This window comes from Pongo pygmaeus, chromosome 6, assembly GCF_028885625.2.
Source record: "Pongo pygmaeus isolate AG05252 chromosome 6, NHGRI_mPonPyg2-v2.0_pri, whole genome shotgun sequence".
Classification (NCBI taxonomy): Eukaryota; Metazoa; Chordata; class Mammalia; order Primates; family Hominidae; genus Pongo; species Pongo pygmaeus.
This window is the reverse complement of record NC_072379.2, coordinates 84,727,478-84,751,345: the sequence shown is the minus strand read 5'-3', so window position 1 is coordinate 84,751,345 and position 23,868 is coordinate 84,727,478. Positions and strand designations below refer to the sequence as shown.

At 35.4% G+C, this 23,868-nt stretch overlaps 1 protein-coding gene across 2 annotated transcripts in view; it reads right to left on the bottom strand.

Annotated features, from left to right (window-relative positions):
- Positions 1 to 19,911, bottom strand: part of HEPACAM2 (HEPACAM family member 2) — a 37,285-nt gene extending 17,374 nt beyond the window's left edge. Inside the window, exons 1-4 of one of the 2 annotated variants that reach the window (XM_054495332.2) lie at positions 19,796 to 19,911; positions 12,533 to 12,883; positions 9,567 to 9,851; positions 2,755 to 3,051 (exon numbers count right to left, since the gene is read on the bottom strand). In XM_054495332.2, coding sequence (XP_054351307.1) covers positions 2,755 to 3,051; positions 9,567 to 9,851; positions 12,533 to 12,883; positions 19,796 to 19,874 — 1,012 coding nt within the window. In that variant the 5' untranslated portion in view covers positions 19,875 to 19,911. Of the gene's footprint in view, positions 1 to 2,754; positions 3,052 to 9,566; positions 9,852 to 12,532; positions 12,927 to 19,795 lie in introns of those variants that run through there. The other variant, XM_054495333.1, reaches the window with a different exon arrangement.
- Between the last annotated feature and the right edge of the window lie 3,957 nt (positions 19,912 to 23,868).

Here is a 23,868-nt window from a genome sequence, read left to right as displayed (position 1 = left end):
TTTGGGGGTTAGAAAATAGCTCTAAAAGCCACAAAGAGGTCACTAATATTGACAGCTCTGAATCCCTCTGAAAAATAAGCACCTGCTCTTCTTATTTACTATAATAACAAATGCTTGGTCTTTGTACAGGTCAAACAGGTTTTTTAGATTTTGCAAAAGGCAATTATCTGACGTTAAGACTGTAGCTGTCTTTAGACCTGGGTAATAAGATCTTAATCAAATATTGGGGGCTTCTGATATTATGAGAATATCTTGGCTAAATATTAATGTAGAAAGTTTAGGCAGTGGGAAAGCCTTACTGTAGTACACTTCTACACATTACAGCCATGTTTTCACTTGCAGTGAGCATGAGAAACAAGCTGAAGATGACACCTGGATTGCTACTATTTTATGTGCTTAATTATGGCTTGCTGTACAATTATGTCTTGGTTTGCTACTGGGGTGAAAAGCTGGTTAAGCCTATAAAAAATTTAACAAAATAGAAAGCAAAGGATGTACCTCAGCTGTTTATGTGTTTGCCACTCATGTTAGATTGTGAGCAGGAATTCTTATTAGGAGGAATTACATTTCTCATATGTTATGCTTAGTGCCTACTCCAATATTTGGCCCATAGCGAGTGCTAAAAAATGAATGAATGGGTGCTTAATTTATAACACCCTAAAACACATATGCTTTTTGGGTCTACAAGAAATATATATTATTATCTACTGCCCAAATAAAGCAATTCAGGTAAAAATTCTAGAGCTGCATTGTCTGACATGGTAACCACTAAACACGTGGCTATTTACATTAAAATTAATAAAGATGAAATAAAATTAAAAATTCAGTTTCTCAGTTGTGTTAAGCACATTGTGTTAAGTGCTCAATGTGTTAAGTGCTCAAAAGCCAAATGAGGTTAGTGGCTATCATAATGAACAGTGCATTTTCTTCAGATGAAAAAAACCCCACCATGACAATATATACATCCCAAAATACCTAGGTGATTTTTCCTCCTAGTACCAAGGAGTGCCTATGAGAAACCCATTCACTATACATTTCTTTATCAACCTGTAGGTTTGCGATAGTCTTATAATTCTTCATGGCTCTTTAGGAACTTTTTAGTAAATTCAAAACGCTCTAGAGATAAAATGTACTAAACAAGTGGTTGTCACACTTGTATGTGCTGAGTATTCAGATTCTCAAGTGCTACCTGAAAGATCCTGATCCAATAGGTCTGAGGTGTCTTAATGAAACTACATTTTTAGTGACCTCCCTAGGTGATCTTGATGCAGATGGCCCAAGGGCAACATACTGAAAAACTGAGCCTAAGGATTACAAGAAATTATATTGTTGCATCACTTATTCAACAAAACATATTGAGTTTCTCTGTATTATGGGTCTTTTTCTAGGTACCAGTGCTATAAAGGTGAAGAAGGAGAAGGCATCAATAGAAAAGATATTAATGAGTAGTAGCTTTTATAAACTTGTTCTTCCACCAGTCATAGGTACCTTAACCACCATGTCCTGTCCAAACCTGCCCCCAGATTTTGCCCAAGTGGCATTTGACTTGTGTGCAAAGGAGAGTCTGAGAAGGACTTAGCAGTAGTAGAAGTAGTCATAGAAGAGGAAGAAAAATAAGGAAAAGGAGAAGGAGGAGTAGGGAGGGAAAAGGAAAGGGAGAGGGAGAAGGAGAAGAGAATACAAAGAAATAAGTAAAGAAAGAAAAAAGAAGGAAGAAGGAGAGAAGAAAATGTATCTGAGAAATAGGAAGGAAGGAAATGGACACAACTCGGTGACTGAATTTGGGACCAGGAAATAGGCAAGAGGAATGAGTCTGAGATGACATTTAGCTTTCTGTTTTAGGTTGGTAGTTAGTAGGGCCATTCACTTAAATAGGCAATACAGACAGAATAGCAATTTTGGGGGAAAGAAGATGGTTTAGTTTTGATATGTTGGACTTGTATGGTGCTTCTGGCACTTCCAAGCAGAGACATCCAGAGGCAGCTGGGTGTAGTTTTAGAGATTTAAAGATATAGATTTGGGATGTACCAGTGTTACATGAAGCCATGGAAATGAATGAAATCATACAGAAAATCATACAGGAGAATAAAACCATTCTGTAGAGAGAGAAGAGAAGGTATAGAAGGATGAGAATTTGGTGGACATCAATATTTTAGGCCATAATTCTTAACCTTTGTGGGTTGATGACATTTCTGAAAATCAGATGATTTCTAGAGAAAGCCAAATTTTACAGACTTACAGAATTTTGTGATTTCCAAGGTGTTGAGACTCCCCTTGTGAACTTCCATAGATTTCAGCTGTTTAAATGGTGAAAGAGGAAGGGGAGCCCATGAAAGACAGTGAGAAGGGGAATCAAATAGAAGTAGCAAAACCAGATTCCCAACTCATGGAGACTTATTCATCTGTCCTAATGCAGTGGTAGATATAAACCCTCTAAATGAGCAGCCTGTTTCTCTTATATTTTTGTTCATAAGACTAGGAAAGCAAGAGTGCACATTTAGAAGTAATTTATGGAATTCCCTTTTTCTTCATAGCCCTTCACAATTGAATTGAATTTCTTCCCTATTTCATTTTGAGTTTTTTTCTTTGAGTCATAGAAACCATGGCTTAGTTAACTTTGGAAAGAGAGATTTTTAGAGTATGTGAATAATCCCACAATGATTTTCTTTTCTACCTAGGTATAAGATAGGGGAAGTGCAAGGCCAGCATGCATTCACGTTTTATTAGGATCCCTCCCTTATATGTCACACATACCTACGGAAGTGATGATAACTGTGAAATGAGTTTCATCTTGCCTGCCGGTTATGTTGTTGTAAGCACAGCACACATAGTCCATTGTCTTCTGGGCTACTTTCTCAGATGCAACTTCTAAGCGAGGCCCATGCTTAATGATATATGTAGTATTGTCAGTCCTCCTAATCCAGGAGTAGGTGTTAGGGGGATAAGAATCAGCAGAACAATCAAATAGGATGGCCTCTCCAAGGTCAACAGTAAACACTTCCCCTACTTTTAGCCCTTTATCAGAATTCACTTGAAGTCCATAAGGTCCATCTGCATCAATATAAAAAAAATAGATAAGTAACACAAGTAATCACAACATAGGTTTTGAGTTTGGGAGAGCTTAGTAGTATTTTACTGTTTTTGAAAGTTTTCATCTTAGAATTGGACAAGCAGGTCCTTGCTTAGACTCCCAATAAATGATGAGAACCTAAATATGTTTTATTTTGATATCCATGAAAGTGAAAATTATTTGAGATTTGATTTGAAATAGTGATTTGAACTAATCTGAAATAGTAAAAGCCTGAAACTTCATATATAATTTTACAAATACTGTCATCATAATTGTGATGCTAAGGTTTTGAGTAATGTATTGATAAATCTGCAATCTTGTAGACAAATTCAATCTTGCTGTTTTTGTGTGACTAGCTTATTTTTATATGCTGATTTATTTTTATTTTTAATTGAGACATGATAATCGTATATATTTATGAGGTACAGTGTGATGTTTTGATCACATGTTTTGATACATGTATACAGTGTATAATGATTAAATCAGTCTAATTAGTATCTCCATCACCTCAAACATTTATTATTTCCTTTTGTTGGGTATGTTCAAAGTCTACCATTGTTGCTGTTTGAAAATATGCCATAAATTGCTGTTAATTATAGTCACCCTATAGTGCTATAGAACACAAGAACTTATTCCTCGTATCTAGCTGTCCATTAACTATTTTGGTGTCTATTAACCAACTTTTGGCTACCCCCCACCACCCCACCCTTCCCCATCTCTAGTAACTACTATTCTACTCTCTATGTCTATTAGATCAACTTTTTAGCTTCTACACATTAATATTTCTGAAATAGTCATTGTATTTGAAAATATTTTTACAAGAGATTATGGCCACTATTTTCTCTTTAACAACCATACTTTCAGTATTATCTATTTTTCTTCTCAGTGCTAGGGTAGGCCATGTAAATATTTATAAAAGACATTGTTTCACATGGGACACTGTGCAAATAGACATGGGGTGTTTGGTATTTTTACAACATTTTAACAGTTAAAGAATGTTTAAAATCCTCCCACCCACACCCCAGCTAAGATTCGGATTCCGTTTGAAAAAAAAAATTACATCTTCTTTATCATTAACTACTTAACCCCTGGTGTTTTTTTCCACATTGCAGTACTCCTGTAGCATTTTACCATTTCTATGGTGTTAGGTTGCCAGTAGGTGAAGACACATTTCCCATTGCTTTCTTCAGAGAATAAGGAAAATTTAAAAAAATTCTTCTCCTAGATAGGTTTTCTCATTCAGTCTAAATCCTGGCTTATAGTCTAAAAATCTTTGAGTTTTAGTGCTTATGTTCACCTTTCAGCTGATCGTTACCAACATTTATTGGATATCTGCCATGAGAAGGCACTTTAAGTGCTTATGCAGATAACAACATTTAATATTTAAAGCAACCACCATGAGGTAGATGTTATTATTCTAATTTTAAGATGAGGAAAGAGATATTTAAACAATTTATTTGCCCATGGTCATATAGCTATTAAATAGCAGAGCTGGGATTCTAAAACATATGCACTTAATCATTCACATTACTTCTCTAAAAAGAAATAAAGTATAAGTGGTATAACTTTCTATATCATAATAGTTTGTTGTTGTCTAACTATAGTACTAGTTCTACAATCAATTACTAATCATATATTAATATTAATTCTGTAATCATCCAATCAAGTAATAAATCAAATATTTATTTGAGAGATGATGCCAAGTATGAGATAATATATTTAATATACGGGAGATAGAGGTATAAGACAATCATATTCTTAGGGAATTTACAAACTGGATATGGCTATGGATGTTTGCTCAGTAATGGCCTAATCTTAAAGGTCTTGATTTTTTTAAAAGTATAAGCTATTTATCTCTCAACATATAGAATAATAGAATGTAGTAACTAAACATTAGGGTAACTAATTTTTTCAAGCACTAGCTAGGCACTCTTTAGAAGTCATTTGAATTTTTTGGGTCTCATTTTCCTCACCTTTTAATATAAAAAGACAAGTTAGAGGACTGATTGCCAAGATTCTTTCTAACCCCTTCAAAACACCAGGATTCTTGCCATGCCATTAAAAGTAATGGCAAAAACTGCAATTACTTTTGCACCAACCTAGTAAAACCATTTTGGATATTGGCAAACCAATCCCAAGTTTGCAAATTCCCAGAGTGGTTCTCTATCATGTCAGCATTTTCTGACAAATCTGCCACAGAGGAGACAAATTTTCTAAGCTATAACAGAAAACGAATATACAAAACAATAGATTATCTTCAGCTAGAAAACAGACTAATCTATGTTTTCTTTCTAGAGAAAAAGACATATGGAGAAATGTGAAGGAACCATATGGGTTTTTATTAATATACCTGCATGAGATAAGCCTGCTTTCAGAAAGCAAACAGAAGTTAGTATTTTCAATTTAAAGTAATCAGGAACTGAAGGTACAAGATTAAAATAAGGAGAAATTTCTGCCCCTTTCCTGTTACTGTATAAGCAGCCTGTTCTCTCATTTCAGGCTGTGACACAGTCTCAGGTGAAACCACTGTGATAAAAGGTTTAGAACAGTGAGCTGTCAAATGGAACTCTTTTATTCTGAATTCCACTAAACAGTAAGTAGTGTAATGGGAACAAAAATTTGTTTTTGCTCACTCAACCGAAATCAATATTGAGATTACGTTGCACATGGTATGAGTCTAGGCATAGTGAAGACATCTGAGATGTTGACCACATACTATGTATGGCTATTATCCCAGGCCCTGTGGTTCAGAAGGGACCCTTCATGTTGTCAGCATTGACAGAACATTAGGGAAGGAAAGATCACCAAGCAGCAGGCACGGTTATGGTTCACACCGAAGGAAACCAGCAGGAGGAATTTACCATAGTTTGGGAGAGAAAGAGACCTGAGTCTGTACAAAAACTAAAGTCTGAGGGTCTTTCTGAGAGTAGAGCAAGGCAGACTTGATAAAGAAAAATGTGGTCACAAAAATACAGCCACTCAATTTAGGTCTTCATCTTCCCCCTGGTTTTCAGTGTATAGAGAATGAGGCTATAAAAACAAACTGTCTAGTAATTTAGTACACATAAAAATGAGTGTTACTCCTTTTCAAGCATGCTGACATTGCTCAAAACGTTTTGGGGAACTCCTCATTTGGAGTTGCCCTAGGACCCTGCAGCATAATGGAGTATTCTCACAAGCAGTAATTCTTCAATTTCAATTTCAGAGGGTAGGTTTAATTTGTAGAGGAAGCCCATAGTCATTTAGAGCCAAGGCTAGTAAATAAGGTCAATTACCTAATTTAATAAGATCATTCTGGTTTAAAATAAAAATATCTTTAAAGAAAGTAATCTGATTATCTTATCTTCCTTAATCATGTTTATTTTGATTTTGTTATTTCCCCATTTATTGGGTTTCACGATTGGCATAATTTTTTCTCTTCTGTCTGTTTTATTTATATGCTATATCTGGCTCTTCAGAAGCAGCCTCACATCCCTCAAACTTCCTTGCCCCCACCTCAACACCTCTTCCGACTCTTGGAACCTAACACTTTGAAGTATTTCAGTTCCTTGCTTCTGATATGTTTCTTAAAAAGTAACATAGTTTATCTGTTTATTTAAGAAATGTGTGGTTTTTTTTTGCAGAAAATCCTAAAATTCAGAGAAGCACAAAGATGAAAAGAAAGTCATTTGTAATTTTATTGCTCAGAGAACCAATATCCACATTACAGTGGATGATTTTCAAGTCTTTCTTTAATGCATCTTTTTCTCTCTCTCTTTATCACACATGCACACAAATTTAACTACATCTCACACTCTACATGTTGCTTACAATATACTTTCTTCTGACTCTGCTATGATGTTATTTCCTTTATTATTAGAACTCCAGGCTGACCATCCCTCTACTTGGAGGGGAAAGCCTAGTACATTATTCAAGTGAATGGGCAATCCAATTGGAGATATTTGGAGTGATTCAACTAGAGTGACCTCTGATACTGAAGATGAAAGCAGAAAGATAATTCCATTTTGACTTTGGATTATGGTTTACTTTCTTGCCTTTGGCAGAGAGCTCCCAATAGAAATGAACCCTTTGCCTTGGGGATGGCTGTTTACTAAATGACTTGTAAAATCACATATCATCTGTTCTCTTTAACAATTTATGGCTCTGTGGGAACAGTACCTAAATTTACATCATGATGCTGTTTGCCGCCCTGCTTGGGAGCAGATGGTAAGTATTTACCATGAATGACCTTTTTTTCCCCTTTAATTTTTATCACTTAGAGCTCTCCACTGCAGCATTGCCATATGTTGCACACAAAATGCAGTGGTTACTGGGTTATTATTTACAACTGGAGCTTGAAGGCATATCATGAACTGCAAGTAGATACTTGTCTGAGTTATTGGCTTGACATTGTAGTCCACCAAGGCCAATACCAGATTATGACATCACAACCTCATAAGTATATAGTCAGTCTTAATAGATTTTATTGTACTTTTTCTGCCAAAATAAAAAATAGTTCCTACTTTCATGAAAAGACCCTTCACAGAAACAGTGCCTTTAGAAAACAGAATAGTTGATTTTGCTAAAGATCAGGAAAAAAGTGCCAAAGCACTATAATGAAGAAGCTGTCACCTTATAATGAGAATTTAGCCGTTTTACAGCATTGTCAAGTAACACTGGAATCTAAAAGAGATATGAAGAAAGATAATCTGTTCCATTTTAGTTAAGTTCAAGAAACTTTATTGATTTCTAAATCTCTGTCAGCTATTTCCCTATGGATACAAAGATGAAGAATGCAGAATTCTGGTTTGGGTTTGGGGTATTCACGAGAGTCAAGGAAAATATAATGCAGTGAGGACCAGGAATGAGAGTGCCTAGGATGCTGAAGGAGCACAATGAACCTGTTAGTGACACTGAGGAGGTGAGACAAGTGGAGGCAGGTAAACCTTTCTGGAGAGGATGATGATGTCATGAGGCAAGAAGGTAACCAGATGAAGAAAGAGAAGTGTGAATAACACCAACCAAGGCACACATTCCCAGCTTGCAGGGAATGATAAAGATTGTAAACATTTGGATGCCACATCAACAGACAGGATATACGACCAATCTTCAGATTACAGTATATATTTTATTTAATTTTTGTTACTCAAAAGCAACAAAACCAACCAACCAGAACAAAAACAGGGCTAAAATAGTGATAGCAAGAAAAATTATTAAATTAATGGGTCTGGGTTGTGTTTGTACATGTTATATGGTAGGTAGTAATTGTTTAGCACAAACAAGACCCTGATGTTTGATTTTTTAAAATCAAATAATCTATAAGTGAATGAGTCCATAAATGAATAAATAAGTGAATGAATGAATATCAATAAGATGAGATGTTGACCAAGTGAAGGATTCTGCATTTGAACGTAAAAATAGTGAAGACAAAAATTAGTAATGCAATGTTCACAATTACCAATTAATGAGTCAAAATCTTTCTTAAGCCATGTAGATAATTCATCTTTACAATGTGTAAATGGAACCCACACTTGTAAGTTGTCTAAATGTTCTTCTTTCTATTATCTGTCGTTAGTCTTTGCATGTGATAGATGTTTCTCTGTGAGATTTTCATAGGTAATGTTTAAAATAATGTAAAGAAGATAGTTCAGTCTGTCAGCAAAAGATAGATTCTGTAAAGTGTGAACTTACTCAAATTGGGGTATTCTCATTCTTTCAAATAACATTGTGAAGGAAAGAAGGCTTAGGAGCCTAAAGCATAATATTTAACATTTGCAGGTTTGATTATGGTTTTCTCTCCCATTTTTATATTTTCCACACTGTGTATCACAGCATATTCTGTGATAATAATGAGATTGGTACATAGACTTGCACATGTTGAAAGAAAGACGTTATTTTCATTTTGACAGATTAATATGAACTGTATAGCAAAACAAAAGTATATTTCAAAAATGATATTTGCATGTGCCTATAATTGCTTAAGTAAATTTCCCCAGGACTTTTTCATTTAAACCTATGGCTAGAGTTTAAAGATAGGCAGGTAGGGATGGAAAGACATACAGATAAAGAGCTAGAAGAAAGAAATGATTAAAGAAAATATTTTACAAGAGAAAAATAAAGTATGTTAAATTCAGGAATGGTAATATTTGGAGAGGAAAAAAGTTCTTCTCAAGATATTCTTTCGGTTTTTTCATTGCAGCCTCTGCATTGTTCTGGGTTCTTGAAATTGAGAATCTTGCTTTCCACTGGAAATGAGGTCGCACAATAGACTGAATCACGAAATACAACCTGAATGGCCCCTGGCCAGTATTTCAACTTGATCTTTAAGAAATAGGATTGTGCTAGTAGACATATTTCATACCAGACAGTGCCTAGGAGGTGTGATTAGAACTACTGAACTACAATAATGGTAAAAGCCAAATGACATCTGGTACTTAATATTCTCTGTGACTATCCTGGGAGATAGTCTCAGAAAACAACAAAAAACAACTCATGAGTTAAAAAAAAATAAACTTACAATATATGATGGGCATAATGATATCACTTTCCATTTCACTGACAGGGTTCCTCACCAGGCAGCTGTAATTCCCAATGTCTTCCTTGGTCACTGGAGCAATATGAAGGGTATTGTTTTGGGGAGAAAAGGAGTAGGTGGAGCTGGTGTGGACAGGTCTCCCATTTTTTAGCCATTGGTAAGCTAGCCGAGTGCCCCCTTCCACCTGGCATGTCAGGGTCATGTTCCCCACATACTCCACAGCCCCAGAGGGAGGATGAATCTGCACCACTGGCTTTGTGACAGGATCTGCAATATTAAGAGAGATAGGAATGCTTTTTTCTTTTTATGGAATTGTAATAAAACCCTATGAGGTCTTTCAAATATGAACTCCTGGAGAAACTATTCCAGCATTTTACACTGTAAATGTAGACAGCTCAGGTAATAACTAAAGAAGAGAAGAGAATAAAAAGCCAGGGAAAATGCAAAATGACAAAATATGAGAATATCATTCACAGTCAGAGATAATCAAATTCCAGAACTTACTTTTCAAGGATGGTCTAATGAAGCCCTTTACTTTATAGGTGGCTGAGAATGCCAGCTTCCTTATTTCCTGTTCATTGTGCTTTCACCAACACCATAAAGGTACACTTTCACAGGCAAAATTTATATGGTTATTCCCCTCTATTGATTTGTCCTAATGTCCCAATGGCAGCTGATTGGGATGGATGTGGTGAACTCAAATTTCTATCATCTGCAAAATATACAGCTAATATATATACTATACTTTTGGGAAACTGAGGGATAATTTTAGTGAATCACATATGTAAAACTATTCTTTCTATGTATGTCATGAAGAAATTATAAACTTTAATTGCTTTGCATTTGTGTTGTAACATTATGTTAGTCACTTTAACAAACCAAAGCCTACATTTCAACACTGACTCAGTCTGAAAATAGGATAAAATATATTCTTGGGCTTTTATCAAATTAGAGAAGAAAATACAAATCCAATAGAAATTCCTGTTGGAAAGTCGAGTCACAGGAAAATAGTCTTATTTCATCGTCTGCCACATAGTAGGCTGTTAATAATATTTGTCAAAGAAAATTTCCAAAAATGAGTAAATATTTGCTCTCTGAATTTTAACTGTAAAGTTGATGGATTATATAAGCATGGTAGAATTATATAAGAATCCGCAACCATTTCTGGCAATTTTCTTTAATCATTGAAATTCTTGACTTAATTGATAAAAACAGTGGCTTGCCCAGAGTTACACAGCAGTCAGTGGCAAAATGAAGAGGGCTTCACATCTGGCAATGTTTCTCTTCCGCATTTTGGAGAGAGGTGTATTTAATAATCTCCTTCTATGTATGACTACATGACACAGAGAGAGTAGGATGATACATAAGTGAGAGATGATTGTGTCCAATGTTTAGACTTCAATTTCCTTTCAAGCTTTTAATTAGAGTCGATGCATCTTCCTGAGGTAGATTTATTTTGACTTGTGCTCATATTTTTGTACACTGGAAAATGTGCATTAGGGCACAAACTGACCAAATTCTCCATCCCAGAGAAGATAGAAGAAAGTGAAAGACAAGAGAAAGGAGGTCGAAAGGTAACCTATAGGGGAGCCGAGTAATTCTGAAGCCTGTAGCACTTTTCAAGAAGGGTGTAATCAACTGGCTCATCTATTTAATTTAATCCTTCATCTTCCCTGGCAAGAACAAAAGATTGGGAAAGGCTTTATGTTTATGATATTATGATTTTAAAAGAAAAATAAATTGTGTACATTTAATATGCAGAAAAAGCTTACATTTCAAATGCACCTGTGTGTGGAACTGTAAGCGGTATGAGATAAATAGGTAACACATCAACAGTTTTGTATGAGAAGAACCAATCATTAGAATAGTCAATGGTATTGTGATCACACATTTGCTTAAAACAGTATAACTCAGATGAAGAAGTTTTTCTTCTGAGAAGAATTTTGGCACGGGGCCTAAAACCCTATTGAGGCTTTACTAAGTTTTTGGTTGCATTTTCCTAAGCAGATTCAACTTTACTACTGATTAACAAGAAAGGATTCTATTAGGAGGGACACAGGACACCATATAGGAAATCTTCATGGAAATTCCCTTTAGATCTCTCTTTTCTTTTTCCCCACAGTTGCTCTGTAGGCATTTGCTTCTACCTTCTGCATCTTTACTCCACGGCTGATTGTGGTATTGAGTGGGGCAGTACTGGGGGTGGTAAGGGGTTGGATTTTGTCTATATTTTCAAGGTAAAGCCAATAGGCTTTCTTGTGGACTGGATGTGGGATGTGAGAAAAAGAGGAGGTCAATGGTGACTGCAAGGTTTTGGCTGGAGCAATTGATAGAATGGAATTTGTATTTATTAAAATGGGGAATACTGTCAAATAAACAGGTGTAGAGATAAAAAATCAGAAGTTGGGCTTTGGACATAGTATGTTTTACATATGTCACTTATTTCAATAAGGAAAATAAGTGTCTGAAAGTTAGCTGACCCCACTCCCCCTCAGAGGACATTTCCAGGCATGTCCATTGTCCTTAAATATCATTCTTGCACAAGTCTCATCCTCTTCCAAACAGTGTACTGAAACAAGAATCTTCATGACAAAAATAGGGCTCTTCCCAGGGTACAGTCTATTGTTGAGAAAATAAGATTTTCTCCATCTCATCAAATTAGCAACATTATACTTGATAGTTCCCAGGCAAACAAACAATAAATTATACTTAGTGCTTGATTACCTATTGCATTAGGTATATCTCTTATGTGCATATCTTATTTAATCTTCAGAAAGCCTTGTGAGGTAGATAATGTCATTAGTGCCATGAGACATCGAGGCTTTGAGGATTAATTGATTTGTGCAAAGTTGTGAAGCCAAGATCTAAAGCCGAGGTAGTTTAGTCTCCTGAGCCTTTGCTAACTACCATACTAGACTGCTGCCCACGTACACTCACAGGGGACTCACCATCAACCGTGACTTGTATCTTCTGACTGGCGGATACAGTTCCATTTCCCTGAATGTTGACCTTCACGATGTAATTGCCTTCATCAGGGAACTGCAGTGGGTTGATAAGCAGAGATGCATTGGGTGGCATCATGGTGAACTTGTGTTGGTATTCCAAGTCGGGAACCACAGACTTATTCACAGAGCCCAGTAAGTATTTGGGCATCGTGTGGGGTCTCTCAAATAGCCATATGATCTGGATGTCTGATGCCGGAGTGTGGAAGCCATAGTGGACGGGTAGGTAGAGGGCCTGACCTCTGATGCCATGGACAGTGTGTGATGGCACTGTCACCTTCAGCCCCGAGCAAGCACCTGTTGCAAAGGAAAGGAAAGTTGTGAAGACCTCGAGCCACATTTCACAATCTAAAGGGGCAAATGCAGAGAGAACCTGATCAGGTGATAATCCTTTTCAAAGAAGATTGGCTTCTAGGTACTGACTATTCTAGTACTGGTTACATATAGAGGTAAATATTTGTCCCTGAAACCTTCTGCACTTAAAAAACTCCACCCAAAGACTGCTGATTGCACAAGATAAAAACGAAAAGCAGAAGTTATTTTCTATGATTGCTACAGAATAATGGGAAAAGGAGAACTAAGAAAGTTTACCACTTCTAAAGTCCAATGAAACCATTAAAACATTTGGAATTATGACTATATTAATGTCTGTCATATCATATCATAATCTAACTATGTGATTTGAGAAATACTGGAGGTTATTTCCTCCTAACATTTTCCCTTAAAGCCGTCTGAAATGACTGAATATTCCATTATTGGAAGTTCTTCCTTTTAGCCAAATGCTTGCCAAGTACAAATATCCCAAGGAGAGTGGTATTAAACCATTATCAGTCATGACCAGTTATTTCCACCCAGAACAGGCATCTGGTTGGTGTATTTGAGAAACAGCAAGAGGCAGGTACAGATGGAGCACAGTGGAGGAGGAGGAGCATGATAAGATATGAGGTCAGTGAGGTGGCTGGGACAGACTGGCAGGACCTTAGGATCACGGGAAAAACTGGCAATTTTACTCTAAGATGGGGATGCAATAGGAGTTTCATGAACAGAAAAGGGCTATGATTTTTTTTATGTTTTATTAGGCCTAGTCTAGCTGCTGTGAGAATACACAGGAATAGGGCTAGAGCAGGAACAGGGAGAACACTTAGTTAGGAGGTGACTGCAATGTAATAGGCCAGAGACAACTGTGCTGGAAACTAGGGTGTTAGTAAAAGACGTTTTGGAAAAAGGCTGATTGTGACAAAAGGATTTGCTGACACTTTGAGGGTGTCAGAAACAAAGAGGATGCCAAGCTTCTTGACTTGGACCAACTGGAAGAAAGGAATTGCAGTAAATAAATTAATCCTGGGGAAGACTGTGGGGAGAATAGTTTTTGTGGGGAAGATGAGGATTCAGTTTTGGGAGCGTTCATTTTGAGATGCCCATTAGATATCTAAGAGGCAGTGTTGTGAAATCTTGATTAATGTGAATTTAAGAGAGAATGAGAGGCCTGGAGGGCCTTGGGGCATGGAGCTCTGCCCAGTGGATAGCCCTGGGCAGTGCTGGGGATTTTTGGGCCCATGCATTCACTGCTGTATCTTCAGGTTTCTTCCCAGTTTCTGGCAACTGGAGATTTCCCCATCTTACGTTAAGCCATGATATATAATTTTATTTTATTTAGCATTTCTATGTATTTGCAGGGGGAAGAGAATCTTCCTTAGCTCAGGTTACCATGATGCTGGAAGCTCTTTGCTTCAAAATCCTGATATTAAAAGGGGCAATATGATACCTACATCAAAGGAACATTTGTGTAGTAGAGGAGAGAGTGAGAGAAATTTAAATGTGGAACATTTTGAATGATGAGAGAAAAAATAGACAATAGAAAAGAAACTGTAGACAATGAGTATAGACAACAATTTTGGGGAGTTTTGCTGTGAAGAGGAGCAGAGAGATGGGACAGAAGCTGGAGAAGGATCAAAAATGTGAAATAAAGAGAGTTTTTTTTGCTATTGGGAATGTTTCACTGGAAAGGGAAATGTTGATGAGGCAGAATAGAGATGGGTGAATGGAATAAAATCCTTAAGCAGGTGAGAAGAGATGGAAATTAGCTATAAATAGAAGCATTTTACAATTTTAAATTTCTCAAATACAAAATGTTTATCCTCTTTGATCGCTTCCACTTTTTCATTTTTTTCTACATTTTTTTCATTTCATTCTACTAGAAAGGGAGTCTTTAAGCTTCATCCAAGTCATGTCATGAAAGGCCATCAATTTTAAAAAGGGAAAGGTAGAAAGGTCTGTTTGCCTTTTGTTATTATTTCCTTGGAAAAACTCAAAGATGTAGGCCTGCTCCTATGAGGAATCCAGTTCTACCAACAGTAAATTTATCTCCTTCCTTCCCAGAGTGGAGGTAGAAGCAAAGATTCCCACAGTTTGGGCCTTTGGCTAGCTATTAGTAGAGAGTGAGACTCTGGGGTTGGCAGAGAAGTTAAAGCAAAGAATCCAAGAGGAGAAAACACCAAAGAGGAAGATAGTTGGTTAGAGGGAGAAGAGACTCCTAGACTTGCAACTGAAACTTACCATACGGACTGAAAAGCAAATGACTGTAAGAGAAACATAAAGACATGTCTTATTGTCTCCTTGGCCTCTGTGTGTTTTTGTGATTAACGTCTAAGAATTTTTTTTCTTCTGATAAAGGACCTACTTGCACACTTTGGTGATCGGTCCATAACAAAGCAGTTACAAAGATGAGAATTCCCTTCTGTATTCTTTTCTGCCAAGTGTAAGACTATTAAATCTGGAATTTTTCCTAATTTGAGTGATTAGAAAAAGAGAAAATTGAATGCTGGGAATTCTAAAGAGGAGATAAAGTGGATTGCAGAAAAGAAGTAGTGGTTTTCGCAAGGAAACAGTAGGAGAGAGAAAGAAAGATGGGAGAGAGAAATCTATGTCTCAAAATTAGTGATGTCTAAGATATGTGAAGCAGAGGCTGGCAGTAGGGGTGAAACTCTTAAAGTCATAGATTTAGTAAGACATTGGGCCTTTGGATGGGAGATCAGCACAGGAAAAGATTCCTCTTTGTCTATCTGTTTTCTGCACAAAACAAAATGCATTTATATGTCTTTCATTGAAGTTGAAGATAGGCAGTTCCTGACAAGTTCTCGGTAAGCAACAATAAAAAAAAATAGGCTTAGTACCTGTTATTACTAACTTAAGATATATAAATTGGGACTTTCACTGTATTAAGTGTGTTTCTCCCTCCTTTTTTTTTACTTGTGTAAATATGAAAATATTTATAAGTGTTTCATGGCTCACTCCTGATCTTGGATTCCCATGTTCTATGTCCGCCATTGAGTCTTAAATTTATCACTTGCAAATAGCCCTAAAATAATGATTTTCAAGCACCTATTCTCTTAACTTGAAGATTACTGTGCTTGTGACTTTAATAAAGTTAAAGATCTACTGAAATATGAAGTCCTAGTAAAGGACACATACTTGGGGTAAAATGGTGATTGGTCAGTTATATGACCTTAAATAAGTCATTTTAATTTTCAGACTCAGTTTTCTCATGTGTGAATAGGAGGTAATATCGGATAAGGTGTAAGGCCTTTCTCGACTCTCTTAATTTTATGTTATTGACATCCTGAGGTGCTTTTCTAAGGGTAGCAGCTACCTATCCTTGAAGGTGAAGGGCCCAGAGAGTTTTGAGAGGACCCAAATTGAGAGAGGGCCTAAATAATTTTGAAGAATTGAGTCCCAGTTTTTGGTTCATTTATTAAGTTGTCAATCCTTGGATATCCTTTAATAAAACAGCAATTCTGTGTATTTTACAAAGAAATCAAGGGAAATGATGGAAGTCTGTATAATTGCCTTAGGAATGCACTGGAAAAAGCTGCATGGCTGCTAATAGGGAGCAGTTTTGTCATGGATGTATTGGTTCACTTAGGACATTTCACAACTCAGCCTAGAAACCACCACTAGGCTGAGAAGGTCTGAATGGATTCTGACCAATTTGTGCTAGTCATTTGGGAAAGCCATTGCAAAAGTCCTTCTCTGCTTTTTTTGTAATCGACTTCCTTTGTAGTTATATTTGAAAAGATTGATTGAGATTTATTTAATATTCTGGAAATGGTTGGGAGGCACTATATTACTATGGGGTGACAATATCGCTGGAATAGAAATGTTGATGACTTTTGGATCTTGACCCAGAATGTTAAATCTTAAATATGAAAAGACCGGTTAGAGAGTCCATGACTAAAATTATAGATGGAAAATTTTATTTAATGAAATATTAAATACAATACAAATATTGAAGCTCTGAGAAAAAGTAAAACTATATTAGTAGAAGAAGATATTTTATATAGCATTTATGATCATTATTTGGGGGAAAATTAGTTTTGGGGTCTATTTTAGACTGCATCATGTAATAATACCTTAAATAATATATTGCCATCAATATCTCTGAATAGGTTCAGTGCTTTCTTATTAAATGAAAAGTTTTTTTCAAACATGTATGCTTTTTCAAATGTTTTTGTGACAGTGAGAAATAGCACAGCTGTTACAGTAACTATTTGCTTAGAGATTGCCTATACAATTTTTTATCGGATAAATTATAGGTAGCAAGTTATAAGAATGTCAGCAGGGAATGAACTTTTCTTTATACAGTATCTTATCTCAGCCACGTAAAATCTCTTCATTGGACATGAACCTATCAATATGATACAATCTTTGCTTGTAGTGAAATTTGGGAATAAACAGATAATTGAATGCTTCCTCCACGTTCTAGGAACACATACTCTCTTATCATTGATGTGTCACCCACTACAGATGTGATGAATTCATGCTGTCAAACACAGTAGTTTACTAATGTGAGAAAACTTAGCTTCATTTTGAGAAATTTTCAAGTGCTCTTTTCTAGTTGTATGAGAAAACCCAAAGGACTAAAACTATTGATTTTAGAAAATCATCCTCTGCATGAACAGATAAACTTCAAGAAAATAAATAATATAAAAAGGCCAGTTGTGGTGGCTCATGCCTGTAATCCCAGCACTTTAGGGGACTGAGGTGGCAGATTGCTTGAGCCCAGGAGTTTAAGACCAGCTTGGGCAACACAGCGAGACCCCTGTCTCTATTTGAAAAAATACAAAAACAAAAATAATAAATAATATATAAATTGATGAAATTTAAATTTATTTTAGTAGTCCAAATATTTGGACTTAAATGGAAATTTAAACTCAATTTTATTATTGTATTCACTATTATTTTCTGAGTATAACAAACAAAAACTCTTATAAATTATAGTTCTGTTAAAAAATATCTTGACTTTTTGCATATAAGGCATTACACAAATCTGGAGAAACATTTATAATACTAATCATAATCTGACATACAAAATTGCAGCAATGATCCCTCCTTTACAGACCCTCTTATACTGTATGACAATAGCACTATAAAAAAGTATCCAGTGTTAAGGTACACTTGAAGTCCTACTGTAGAATTTATCTATATTCCAGCAACAAAGGACTCCCTAGACCGGTTTCATTGTATTGAATATAAACATCAGATTTCACAAAGTGACCTCTGCTGTAGCTCAAAATAGCTGGCATTTACTTCCCTGTTACCATGCGTGGTATTAACAAGCATAACACAAGTATTGTTGACTGAAAATAAAATCTTGCATCTTTAGAGAAAATAGAAATTATGATGTGTTTTGAATAAACTGTACAAACTGTACATTTTAGGCTTCAAATTTTTAAAAATTTTTTAAAAAGAAGAAGCAAACAAAACTTCAATATTCCTAAAAGCAAAGATTGCCAAATCATCTGCGGTCTTTATAACACACTGCCTATGGAGAAAAGCAAATTTGCAGAAGAGAGAAGGTCTTAAGGTATAAAAACTGCTTTAGCTATTTATGAACATGCTATTTTCCTAAGGTACATTTGTTTTATTTTAGTTGAATTCCTTAACTAAATTGTCTCTAAGTTCTTCTTAACGCCAGTTTCAAAAACAACACTTATAAAATGATAGTAGTCCTACTGTTTTAAATATAAAAATAAGTGGGACGATGACCCAGGATACTTTCAAAAGGAAGAAAAATGCATAAAGGCAAAGACAGTTATAATAATTATTTACTTTTACAAAAAAATTTTAGAAAACAAAACTCTATTATAGGCTTAAATTTGATAACATAAATACTGTAATAACTGGAACAATCACAACTCTGGGAAACTCAAAGACTTAAAAAAATTTACAAACTGTACATTTCAAATGTCTGAGATGATAGGTACAACATTAGGTAGGAATTTGAATAATAACATTTACAATGCAAACTTTAACAAAATATAGGAGTCAAAGTAAACTCTAAATAGCTGAAGAAGCCTAAAAGTTAAATTGCTTATTTTGCTAAGCTGTTCTTAATTTTTTTAAAATGTAGCCTTTTTTGAACTCCTATCTGTTGAATATAAACAAAACAAGAAATTGATTTGACTTTTAAAACTGATAAATAGGAAGAATGGAAATGAGAACATCTGGTGAAAATAATGTTGACAGACAGCAGTCAGAATGCTGGAAAGAGACTCCTTTAAACTCTAAGGATAAAGAGGAGAATGAGGGAAAATATTAAGGTAGAAAAAAATTTTAATAGGACTAGCCATTGGGCAAAGAGAAAAGCTAAAGGCATTTTGGAGTAACAATCTTTTCAAACACATTCTCCCTTTTGTGTAGGAAATTTTTTTGTTAGTTTGGAATCTTATCTTTCTTCCATATTTCATAAGATGAGACAGATAACTTAAAATGAAGCAGTAAACAGTTTGCAACAATATCTTTAATTAAAAAGAAAACAATTTTCATAAATTATTTGTAGTTTCACTCTAAGTGGTCACAATTTCATGGCCTATTAGAATATTTGCTGAAATAAATGCATTAAAGACTATTGAACCTATATGTAAACTCTAAAAAGAAATTCATTATATTTAAAAAATATCTTAATTCTCTTAATGAGTGCTATGACAATAATTGTTGTTCCAAGAAAACAATAACAATCTATTTATTGAAACTCATTTCTCTTAAATGTTCCTGCTTCTTTGCTGTAACAGTGTGTTTTTGTTAAAAGGTTCTGACCTGCTCTTCAATTATCTGAATGCATCTACAGCCTAAAGCAAATATTTACCTTATGTCCACTATTTAAAAAAAAACCTAACAAACAGCTAAAACACAATTCACACAGGGCCTTACCGAAGAGAAGGAGGTATATTTTGCATTGAAAGACCCCAAGTGTGTCACCGAAGGGCTCCATGAAAGCATCCTGTCCCATGCATGCAGTGCCCTGTTCTCGGTGGTAACTTGGACCAGCAGCTGCTGGTTTATTTGCTAGGGAAATTAGCAGTGAGGTAACAGTCCCTATCTTGCCTCTTGCTTCTGTGATTTGAATACAGAATGAATGTGTATACAAAGGACACAGGGAGTGGGAACACCTGTTATGTGCTTTGCAAGAATACAGGCTTATGGCTTTCAGAAGAGTTTCTTAGCAACTACCAGTAATTGTCTATATATTTCATAAATTATACTTAGTTATTAAAAAATCACATGAAGGAAAACATCCTTTGAGTGACTTTACTGAAAAATGGCATGTTTTCATAATGAAAGAATATTGTGAGATTTCCTTAAAAACAAAAGCTAGTTTTCTATCATGCAAAACTATGCCATTATTATTTTAAAATTAAAAAAATTATATGAAAATTGAAGTAGCTCATGTATCTGCTAAACAGTTATAAATCTTCATGAAGTCACTAACATGTAAAAATTCTACCAATGAATCAAAAGAGAGATCCAGAATATATTTAAAACGTATTTTTTCTATGCAGTGTTTCCTATTACAATGACTGATTTCATTTAATCTTTGAATTCATCTTATTTTTAAAAGCAAATCACAGGTGTGTTTCCAACTGGGACTGAGGCATGGACCATGCATAATTATAATGAAAAGCGCATGCCAAGAGATAGTATCTGAGGCCACATTTTCACAGCTGATGCATAGAGGAAGTGAACCAATGATCTAGAAAAGATCTTACCTCTACTGCAGTGTCCAGGTTACAGTGTTTCAACCTGGTCTCTTCATTGTCGTGGCAGCAGATAGTCTAAGCATGTCCGCTTAATTTACTAAGTTATTAGTTAACCCCTATTTGCAAGAAGGCTCTGGTTCTAGCCTTGTTATATAAAATGTTAAGGATATATCCAAATCTGCATGAAATCATCAAATCAAGTAAAATTCCTTGCATACATCAGTTTTAACAGTAAAGGCCCACTGAAGAAGTTCAATGACAAGAGGGGAAGGAAGACTATACCTCAAGCATAATTAAAGTAAAAAAGGAATGATAGTAACTTTGGAATCCAAGTTTGGAAACACTCTTTGCATTAAGGCTCTGAACTCTTCTAGAAGGACTTCTATAAGCAAAGAAAGTAAGTGACTATTGGGAAAATGAAGTCCTCTTCAGAGATCAGTCACTTTCAGATCCCTCCATGCTTCAGAAAAATGGCAAGAGCTCCTCATGCTTCCCCCACCTCCCTGCAAAATAATAACAATGCCACAACTTTCTCTGCACTGTCTCTAAATCTGGCACATACATCTATTGCAGCACTTATCTCCTTAATCTTAATTTATTTTATTGGATGTTTATTTTCCCTCTGAGCTCTCGAATACAGAGAATAATCTTATTCATTCATGGATCTTGGGCACGTAGCATAATGCTTAACCAGTATTTTTGTTAAGTTGTTTCTCCAGAAAACAAAACTCTAAATGCTCCTTGGCCCGTCTTACGATTCTCAGTTGATGCGTAAGAAATACAAATAAATTTTAATATTGGATTGCACAAAATACAATTTGGAAAGTAATATGGAAGTTCTACAGATATCACATAGGCTCCCCCAACATCTTTTAGATTGATATTAATCTCCAATTGCCTTTATTAAATTAGCTATTTTCAGTGTTTTTCAATCTAGTGCTGGATTATAATGAAGTTTGTTGGGTCCCTGGAAAAAAGAGAAATAAAGACAATGTACTGTGTTTTTTCCCTAGTGTTAAATATACTCAATATAAAGGAGTTTTTTATTCTGAGATTTTCTTTTTTTTTTTTTTTGATTATCTAATAGTTTTCCATTGTAATCATCATTCAGAAAATATTCTGAGATTTTCTTTGTTGTATTTGAAAATATTCCATTTCATGACATAAGGTGATAGTAGATGCTACATTAAAAAATAAATGCCAATATGAATCTTACTTGTAATCTTTTTATTTCATGGCACATATTGAAATATAATACGGCACATCTAGGGAAAGGGCTACTGGGATAATCATGACAAAGCACCCTCTAGTGGTAAACTGTAGATATAAACTCTTACCTGCTGGAGTAACTTCTGATTTCAACATGTTTATACAGGAAGTGAGAAAAAGAGTGCTCAAGCTTAACTTCAACAATTGTTAATTTTTACATGATTCTTAAAAATAGTTTGAAGTGTTTTATAATTAGAAGAATTTTCCTACCATCCATATCTCACATCACACCTGTAACCCACTGGGAAGTTCTGCTGTATCATTCCAGTCAGGAAAAATGGGTCTGTAGTGTTACTGTTTACCAATCTTAGTTATATTTGCATTTAAAATGAGAAGACTGATTAACCTAAAACAATCTATATCCATGGTGATTAAACTGCAAGCAATGCAAGGAGCCACTGGGATAGAGTATGCGTGTGTGTGTGCACATGCATTTACAATGGGATATGGACACATATACTCCTGTGCAGTGGTGTGTGTGTGTGTGTGTGTGTTTGTTGGGGGCAGGGCTTTTTATTACCTCTCAAATCACACTACACAGTTTACAGTCTAGTTTATTTAAATTGTAGACTGGTATTACTTCATACAGTAAATGTCTGCTGCATGAATTTCAAACATCCACATTTTTAATCACAAGTAGCTAGCACATGCATGTTTTGCAGTGGCAGAAACAATTAAGGAGAGGTGGTGAAATGCCAAGGTCAATGTAGATGTAGAACAGTGGGGAATAAGAACTGGGGAAAGAAATGTTTTTTATTGTTGTAATTAGTGGATTCTCTCCAGTTTACAGGGAGAGTTAGCTGCCAGAGGAGGCTATCACATATGCCTATGCCTGTGCTAGTGTTCACTTCTGTAAAGTCTACAAAGCTGCCTCGCGGAAGCCTTGATCTATCTTATATGGCTGCTAAATACTAAGCAATAATGTTTTTCTTCCTGGGCACCTCTTTAGGTCACTACTTTACCTTCGGCAAGTGTTCTGTTTTCTGTTATGGCCTGCTCAAGAAGTGTAGTGATATCATCTTGGAGGCGCTGCATCTCTCCACTGCTTTGGTATTTGTGGAGTGGTAAGAAATTTTATCTTTCTAATCAAACCAGGATCTCAGCTTTTATTTAAGCTTCCAGACATTCCTCCTGTTTTGGGCCATTAGAAATATGCCCTTATCCTACTTTACTACTAATCCTATTGCCCTGAATCAGATCAATTTACTTAACTCTTGGCTCTGCACTCCTTTACCAAGGAATTGGTATCCAGCAAACCTTCCCCAAGATTTGTTGGCAGACCATCTAAACTTTCCATTATTTTGCACTGGACTATCACTAACAACAGTGCTCAGGTAAATGTGAAAGTCCTGAATAAATCTTAAAAATAAATACCTTTTTGAAAATTGGAAAGGAAATAGCATGTCAAACCTTTTAAAAAGTGTTTGTTAGGATGCCAAGTTTTTTGTTTTTTTGAGCGTAGACAGACAGAAATGAATAACGTAAGGTTCAATTATTTCATATAGTGTTAAGGTATGCTGAATTAGAAAATATAGTTTATTTAGACACCAGCGCTGATTTACTCTACAAGCTTTCAATATTATAGTTATAGCCTTCGAACATTTAGAAGACTGTATCCATTTTTATCCATTTCTCCAGTTTATAGGAAATAAACTAAAATGTAGAGTTTTGGAGTAAAACAAAGTTTCAATACTTTCTTGCTTTTTCAGTGTCAAATAGATAGGGATACACGCATTTTTCTGAATTTGGCCAATAGAAATACACACATTAGATTAAAAAAAAAACTTTTTGGGGGGGATCATCTTTAACTTTGTGTATCTGAGTATGTGAGGGAGAAAATTCCGGGGTTGAATCTGGGTTCTAGTCCTAGATCAAGCTCTCATGAATTACGTGGTCTCGAACCCTTATACAGATACATTTTCTCATCTTTACAGCGTGCATTTGACATGCTAGAGCTGGACTGCCTTTAAGAATCAC